Source organism: Triplophysa dalaica, chromosome 1, assembly GCF_015846415.1.
Source record: "Triplophysa dalaica isolate WHDGS20190420 chromosome 1, ASM1584641v1, whole genome shotgun sequence".
Classification (NCBI taxonomy): domain Eukaryota; kingdom Metazoa; phylum Chordata; class Actinopteri; order Cypriniformes; family Nemacheilidae; genus Triplophysa; species Triplophysa dalaica.
The window spans coordinates 26,737,873-26,746,882 of NC_079542.1; the positions used below are offsets into that span (position 1 = coordinate 26,737,873).

The following is a 9,010-nucleotide window of genomic DNA, read 5'->3' on the forward strand; positions in this document are numbered from 1 at the left end:
ATATGTCTGCAGGAGATTTTTCACAAGTTTGCGTGGTGTTGGTTCCCAACAGATAAATACACAAGCTGTATCATTAGGCCGAGAACAGGAAGACAAAGATATTCATTACCATGTCCCATCAGACAGATGGGCACAGGCTTACTCTGTCTAGCCAAAGGAAGTATAGCCGAATGAAAGCTCAAGTTGTAACCTACATGCATTTCTCTGATTCAATCTATAAATCTGACACTCCATTTTATCTTAATCTTCGTGAGGAGCAAGGCATTTCTCTAACCTTCTCAATTTCTCTACTTTTTTCTACTCATCTCTCTTTCTCTCTGTTTCTCTTTCACTCACATATCATTATCCATTTATTTTTATTTCCAAATTATGTTTATTTGTAGGCAGTTGTACAAACTGAGGACCAAGGTGGAATTGAACTACACAAATTCTTATTTTACCCTGTTACATTCCTCTTTATATCTGAATCATGTCTGTATTGTTTTTTCACTTTTCCACTCTCAAATACCCTTCTGCACTGGCCAGGTTCAGATTTAAAAGGCTGGGTGGATAGCCATAAATATGATAAATGGAAAGGGGGTTGGAATATTGGACCAGCTGCTCCACATGCTCTTTTTCATGTCTTGCAAACTCCCCATGTTTACACACTAAATTGCCCCATCCATTCTTTATGGCCTTGAAATGTCAGGCTCAATATATCTTTAAAAGCTGACATTAACTGACATAAACAAGGTAAAGGGAGGGCCTCTACTGACGGATATGCCCCTGATTGGTTGGAATATGTGGTCATGTGGTCATAAATTGGGATTTTTTTGGGTCATAGATGACCTGAGAACCTAACAACATCGCAATGTTCTCACCTGTTTTTGTCCTCTCTCAGATATTGTGTAAATCCATCGATACATGAAACTTTTATTGTGCGTCTTATAATTTTTTTGTCTTTTTCATCTCTCCTACTGCACCAGGCTCGATGACATCATGTCCAGATATCACTCCCCTCTTTTCCAGGCCCTCTCCTTTCTCTTCACCCTCTTCCCTCTCTCCCTTCTTTCACCTCTTCTTTCTCAATCTCCTCTCAGCTGGACTTCTCCACATGACCCCTGCTACCATCTGGATGGGCGTCCACGCCACTGCCTGTCAGAATTTATAAATTCTGCATATGGAGTGCCTGTGACCATGGAGGATATCAAGCAAGCACCTAAGACAAACATCAGCACTTTAACAGACCTTCATAATCCTCACAATCTGACATGCTGGATGCCTGCTGAAGGTTGGGGTGGAAGGGATTGGACTTTCACAATTCCCCTGGGCAGACGCTTTGAAATCACATACATTAGTCTTCAGTTTTGTCAACAGGTGGAGTCGGTGGAGTCTTACTCCATCACCATTTTAAAGTCAATGAACTTTGGCAGGAGCTGGCGCCCCCTACAGTATTACTCCAGTGATTGTATGGGTATGTTCGGCCTTCCCGCTCAGTCGATTGCTCAGACAAGGCACCAAGAGACTGAGGCACTGTGTTCAGATCACAGGCCACTACAGAAGCATCGTGGAAATATTGTCCTGGCTTTCTCGACTTTGGATGGACGTCCTTCATCACCAGATTTTGACTATAGTCCAGGGCTCCAAGACTGGGTGACTGTTACTGACATAAGGATAGTGTTTAACCAGTCAGTCGCAAAAATGAACAAGCAGAAAGAAAAACAGAATGAGGTGGAAGGTGCGTTAAGATGGAGGGCAGGGAGAGAAAGGATGACTAAAGCACTAAAATTTGCAGAGAAAGATACAGGTACTAAAACATCAACTATTTGGGAAACTAGTCAAGACAGAGAGACAGAAAAGGCCACACAGAGAAATCGGAAAGAAAATTCACACAATGTCACCCGGAAGGAGTTGGGATCTCAAGACAGAGAGGGAAGAGGTAAGGTGATGAGTCGCAAGAAAGAAAATTGGAAACCGTGCCAGGATGGCACCTGTAAAGGGTCCCTAAATAACCAGCAGGCTCCGAAGGGGCGAGAGTTGAGGAGAAGACGAAATAATGGAGGGAGAGATAAGTCCCATTCTAAATCAAGAAGAAAGGCTCCACAAGACCTCCCTGTGTCTGCTCTTTCTGCCCCATCTAATTTCCCTCTCGCCCTTTCCGACCTGCAGGTCGGAGGCAGATGCAAATGCAATGGCCATGCCTCACGCTGTCGCCGAGACAACCAGGGCCGTGCTGTGTGTCAGTGTGAGCATCATACGTCTGGACCAGACTGTGATGTATGTGAGCATTTTTTTTATGATCGTCCATGGCAGCGGGCCACCCCCAGCCAACCACACCCGTGCGTCCGTGAGTTACAAGCCTGTGTGTATGTGTCTATTGGTCTGTGATTGGATCCACATTTTAAATTATATTAAATATATATATAAATCCCATATTCTGGTCTCATCAATTTCGCCCACTTTTATTTTTTCTCTCCCAGCATGTGAATGTAATGGGCATTCAGCTAAGTGTAGGTTCAGTATGGCTATGTATCAGCAGTCCGGTCGAGTCAGCGGAGGCGTCTGTTTGAAGTGTCGGCATCACACAATGGGACGGCATTGCCAGTTCTGCCAGAATGGATACACACGGGACCACAGCAAACCACTAAGCCATCGCAAGGCCTGCCAACGTCAGTAACAAACGATTGTGTGTGGATCTCATGCTTTAAGATGTTTTAAACTGGTATGTGTGAATCAGTCTTTCTGCTTCTTAAGATAAAGAAAAAATAGGTTTTCTTTTGGTTTAGCCCATCTGTGGGGTCTGAGGTGTATGGCTGTGAAAGGCAGCATAGTCTGTGTCTATGTTATGGCTACACCGTGAGCATTGGAATGTGCATTGACATTTGCCCTTTGACTGCTCTCATGTCTATGGCATGTTCATGAAGCGTTTCATTTGATGCAACCCAATATAACATCAGATTACATCGTGTGCTTCAGTACAAATGTCATATATCAACATGTTTCTTGGTCACTTAATGTACAAATATAATGTCAAATGCATACAAAATCTAACTTATATTCAGAAAAATCGCAAAATGTAAATATTTGAATTAAGTGCAATATAATTATCTGGAAAGTGAAATAGAAAGTGAAAGATTTAATACTTGTTAATGTTGAAGGAGGCCTGACTTTTTTGAGAGTGCATAAATGTTTGTAGGACAGTTGGAGCTTTGTTTGGATGAACAAGGGTTGAGCAGAATCAGAGAAGCATAGCTCCCTTTTCAATGGTCTCCAAGTCATCACACATATGTTTTATGAGGAAACTGTTGCTTAGGGAGCAAACGGGACTTGAATTATAACCGAGGACATGAACCACAGCTGACTGTTCTGTTTAGTGTTCCTTGACATTTCCCTTCATGTGTCTAACTCCACTAGACGCACATTAAAGGGACAGTTCACCCAAAAATAAAATTCTGTCATCATTTCCTAAAGTTGTTTCAAATCTGTATACATTTCTTTGTTTGGTTAAACATAGAGAAAGATATTTAGAAAAATGCTTGTAACTACTACAGTAGGAAAAATTACAATGGCAGTCAAAATTGCCTCAGAACTGTTTGCTTTCCTACATTCTTCAAAATATCTTCTTTTGTGTTCAACAAAGACATGTATAGACAAATATCTTTCTCTGTGTTTATCAGAGCAAAGAAATGTATACAGATTTGGTACACCTTGACAACAAGTAAATGAGAGTGAGTAAATGAGAAAAGATTTTTTACTTTTGATGAACTTTAATGTCCTATTTCATTCATTTTCTCAAAACATTTTTTAAAATATTTTTTTATCATTCTACTCCTAACTTTCTATCATAATCTAACATTTTCATTATCCAAAAAAGATTTTATTGCTTTGTTTTTGTGTTTGATAATACTTTTCCAACGTGTTATGTACATTCTGTCAGATGCTTTGATCAAGATATGGACAAAACATTCTGTGGCAGCCATGTTTGTCAATGTCTTCAGCCTTGTCAAAGTTTTTTTTCCTTTCTCTCTCTCTCTTTCTCTCTCTCTCTCTCTCTCTCTCTCCCAGCATGCCAGTGCCACCCAATGGGTGCAGCGGGCCATTGGTGCAACCAGTCATCAGGGCAATGTTTATGTAAAGAGGGAGTCACAGGGCAGAGGTGTAACCGTTGTGCACCTGGATATAAGCAAGGCCACTCACCCCTCCGACCCTGCATTCGTGAGTACAATTCCACAGCGCCTGTGCATCATTGCTATAATAAGGCATCACTATTTTAGTCCAATATAAGGCATATATGTACTAAACGTTTGGCACCTACTCATTGTTCATTCATATTTTTTTGTGAAAAAAGACAGCTACTAGGATTTAACAGAAATGTATTTGATTTAAGCATTTTCAAAGTCACCATATGGCTAAAAGAATTTTTCTTTAATATTGTTTTGTTTTCCACAAAACTAATTTCAGCCAGTCAGACATATGCCTTCAGATCAAGAGGTTTTTAAGATAATTAACAACATTTCAGTCAAGAGATCCTAAATGTCTGAATGGTAATAAAAGTAAAGTTTCTGGTTACATCAAGGACTCATTCCAATCATTTCTGGCAATCTGGAAATGGGTTGTTTAGTTTTATCTTGATTTATTTTCATCTCCCTTCCTCTTGATCCAATTAAACCAAATTTATTTTTTTGTTTACTCTCTAAGCTCATTATCGTTGCTTTGTTTGTTGTATCATTGTATTGTTTGTTTATGGAGGATTTAGCAGAAGTCCCTTTTTGTAGCTTTAAACCTTTCCCTCATTCCTGTGAATATCTAGTACCATGCAAAGTCTCTGAACCTCTCAGCTTTTATCACTTGGCTTTTCTCAACATTACAATCAGCTTTCGGGGATTTCCAGTTGTTTCGCTCTGCAGTTGTATCTGCTGTCTAAATACGTGATAATCCATCAAACAGCATTGGGTTTAAACCTCAGAGTACATTCAGCCTCAGACTGCTTTTACATTTCTAATCAAGTGACACCTTATGGCGAGCGACACCTGTCGTGGTGTACAACCAGAGCAGCGTCCCTCCCAGCATGACAGACGTATAATTCTTCACGGGTTACGGCTCAGTGATAGAGAGCTTGTTTGTTGTTCTACATGGATCGACTCAACATGGATATTTATAGCATGAGGTCCCATCTTTCCTCCACCAAAGGCGAGCCGCATCTAAAAACACAACCAGCACTAACTAACGGTCTGCTCCCTCTAATGCAGCAGCCGTCGTTTATCAAAAGCAAAGTGAACCAGACCTCTGATATTATTAGCACAACACGCAAGATTTGTGGGGGGGTCTTTATTTTGGATAACATTGAGCAGAAAGTCTCATGTTATCGAAGGTTGAACTGTTTTTCACATCTTCTGCGACAACTGTAACTTTATGGCATATAAATTTACCCACAAACCATCCGGCCTTCACAATTACTCAAATTCCTTTCTAACTCTGCTAAGCCTACAAACACGTTTCAAACATGTATCTTTTTGAATGAAGCATTTGAAACATCAAGCCCTTGACGTTTGTTAAGAGTTATAGCCAAAGGAGTTTAGAAAGTCTGCGGGGTTGGGGGGGTGGATGGGTATAAAGTGTCACTGCCCCAGTTGTGTCAAGAGATGTGGGTAGAAGTACAGATGTCATGAGTAATATATGGTTGACCCAGCACAGAATGTATGTATATGTGGCATGCAGAGAGCTTACTGATAGGTGGCCCTATTGACCTCTAAGACCACACACATGCACAAAATTGTCTAGACTCACACACTGCGACAAACATACACTTGTTTTTGCCAAAGGCTAAGACACAATAGGGCAAACTGCAGTCACAGCACAACTTTTTTCTTATTCTCAAACCCATACAAATGCCAAGTATGCTCTAATGAGCCACCACAGGGATTAGAATTAGTCACCACAGTAGAGGTGTGAAAAAGAGGAAGGACAAAATGAAAGGCACACAAATAAACTTGTTACTGCTTGCTGTAATTTAATGAGACCCTCGTCCTCTTTCTCCCTGTCTGTTGTTCATTCAGGTATTCAGGAGGTTGCGCCGCCCACCCCAGTTTACCAGCCCCAGTACAGCATTGGTAAGTCAACTGGTAGACTGGTAGATGCTGTTTTGATGGATATAACAGTTTCCATTTTTACAAATCATTTTATTTTCTCACAGAGAAGCCACATGAATTTCACATACTTATGGGTGAAATGCACGGGATTCATATTTGACACATGTGGTGATGTGATGTTATCCATATTACACATATTCACACACATGTGAAAATCATGTGATTGTTCTCTAAGGTTGTAAACCTCTACATCTAGATTCACCGTTTGTCTAAGACAAAAGCAAGATTCCGTACTGTTGCTTGTAAAACCATAGAACGACCAGTTGTGGTTTACTGCCCCCTTGTGGATCAGATATGTACAATTTTTGTACAACCTGTGTACACAGGGCACAAATTGCATTCATGTTAATAACATGCACAAGCTGCATGATCATTTTAGTTTATTGTTATTTGCCCTTGGTGCCACTACAGATTACAAAACAACTACTTTGGCACTATAGATGGTTTCAGTGGAAACAAAATAAACAAACACAATGTGGCCCAAACTTATCTTCTAGTGGACCTCCACAAAGAATCAATAAATGTTAAGTATTTTTTTATTATTATTAATTAAAAAACATATAAATAAAGTATAGCTGTAGTGCTTTAGCTGTAGTGCTGGTGTTTCGCAAAAATTTTAACGTTTTTTATAAACATATCCTTATCTCTTGGTGACAAAGAGATTTTAGTGGTTGGCGTCATCAGCCTGCGTGTAATATGGTCTATGGATCCCCTGAAAGAATCACTCAAATAAACACACACACAAACATCTAATCATTTGCTCAATGCATCACAACAAAACATTAGAAAAGTTGTGTGAATTGCAGCATTTTTTCCCAGGGTTGTAAAATCTATAAGACTGGACTGGTAACAAGCAGACAGCAAGTTCAAACATAGATTTTTTTATGAGTAAAACATGTTCATACTATTGGCAGCCACAGTCTTGTGGAGTCTTGTACAGTATGTCCTGATTATAGTAACATATACCTGTTGCAGCTGCACTGCCAATATCTTTGAAAGCACTTTAACACAGGAAAGTACATTACTGCTGATTGATTTCACACACACATTACAGTGATCTGTATCTAGCAGAATAGCCCGCTCTAGCTCTCTAGAGAATTCAGCAATTCATTTTACACATATAAACGCACATCACTTCACTGCTGGATGTGGAACTTTATTAAATACTTTAATAGAGCTTTACAAAATCCCATCTCTTGCCTTTGAATATCAACATGATAGTATGATATTGGTGGTCTTAGTTTTACAAACTAGAACTTACTCGATGAAATTGTTATTGGAGTAAACTTTTTTATTTTTGTTTATCTTCCAGCATTGTCTCAATAAAAGGCAGATAAAATAGATCATTTAACATTTAATTCTGTAATTTATTGTTTCTCTTTTCTTTAAACTCTTCTCTAGGTGAGGAGTGTCTTTCCTACTGTCCACCCTCCCAAGCTATGGTCAGAATGAATTTAGAAACGTATTGCCTCAAGGACTATGGTACGTCCCTAAAACTGTACTGTTGTTGTAGTGTATGTACTGCGTGCAGTAAAATGGAGCACGATGTTAAATGCAATTAGTGACATTTGGATTGTAAATGCATGTTATGAGTTAACATTAGTTATATAAAACATTATTAGACCCGCGATTGAAACAAGCAGTTTCCATAAAATAAAAGTAAAACTGCAGTTGTTGCGACTTTTCTACAGGGTTACATGTCTAAAGTTTGGAATATGGCTTATCTAAGAAGTCAATTGAACTACAAAAAGATTTATAGTATTTAGTCTTTTTTTTACTATCTTTTCCCTGTTTTCTGTGATTCTTTGGCTCAGTGCTGAGGGTTCAGGTGAAAGGTAAGGAACGTTCCGGCCCCTGGTGGCAGTTTTCTGTGTTGGTCCATACAGTTTTCCGCACAGGTTCGTCACACGTGAAGCGAGGCCTTCAGGCTCTCTGGGTTCCTGACCGGGACCTGACCTGTGCCTGCCCTGCACTTCAGGTGGGTCGAAGCTTCCTTCTGATTGGTGCAGAGGAAAGTGGGCGAAGTTGGGTCCCGGAGGAAAAGCGTTTAGTTGCCGATCGCACCACAATGGCTTTGCAGTGGCGGGAACACTGGAGCCCAAAATTAAGAGGCTTTCGTGGGCAGGATACCAGGGGAAAGTGCCCAAAGGGAAACACCACTGCACAGAAACACTCAGACCCAAACTTGTATGAAGAATACACACCCCCACATCTTGAGAAACTTCACCCTGAAGTTAATTTACGACACAAACATACACACACAACGATACATAAACGCAAAGCCTTACATGGAAGGAGTCTAAATACAGCACGGCAACTTGAGCAAGAAGAGGGCCGTAAGGCCAAAATTGCCGGTCGTAATGGAAGTTACTCCACATCTACCTCTCCTCCGGATACAAAGAATATATTGCAGAACACTCTGGATCCTCTGTTAGGTACAAAGATTAGTCACGGCACTGAGCATGACCAGTATCACCCAACAGTGTGTCCAACATGGTCACCTGAGCGACCTGTCTGATAGAGTGAGAGATAATGAGCAGCGAGACCTTAAGTGAGATTCCACTGGGAAAAATGTACAGATGCTTAGAGATATTCTATCTTTCAGAACAATAGTCCTATTATATTCACTTTTAAAATTAAAGGTGTTACATACTGTAATGTAATTCAGAGCAATGCCATAAAAAACATTTTTGTTCACGCAAAGACCCTTTTGGTCAACTTTTTCCATGTTAAATGAGTTTTCCCATGAGGATGTTAAAGGTTCTTCATGGAACTTACAGGCAAAAGTGGTTCTTCAATGGCATAGTTGAACACCTTTATTTTTAACAGTTTAGGATGTGTCTATTGCCAAGCCACTAATGTCACTGAATATTCACATGCTG

General features: G+C 40.1%; 1 protein-coding gene across 1 annotated transcript; it reads left to right on the top strand.

Moving 5' to 3' along the window:
* Nucleotides 1–978: 978 nt before the first annotated feature.
* On the top strand, nt 979–8,646 carry ntn5 (netrin 5). Its single transcript, XM_056742884.1, has 6 exons — nt 979–2,326; nt 2,460–2,648; nt 4,045–4,194; nt 6,036–6,089; nt 7,530–7,610; nt 7,943–8,646. Exons 1-6 carry the CDS (start codon nt 979–981, stop codon nt 8,644–8,646), a joined length of 2,526 nt encoding a protein of 841 aa, XP_056598862.1.
* The last annotated feature ends 364 nt before the right edge of the window (nt 8,647–9,010 follow it).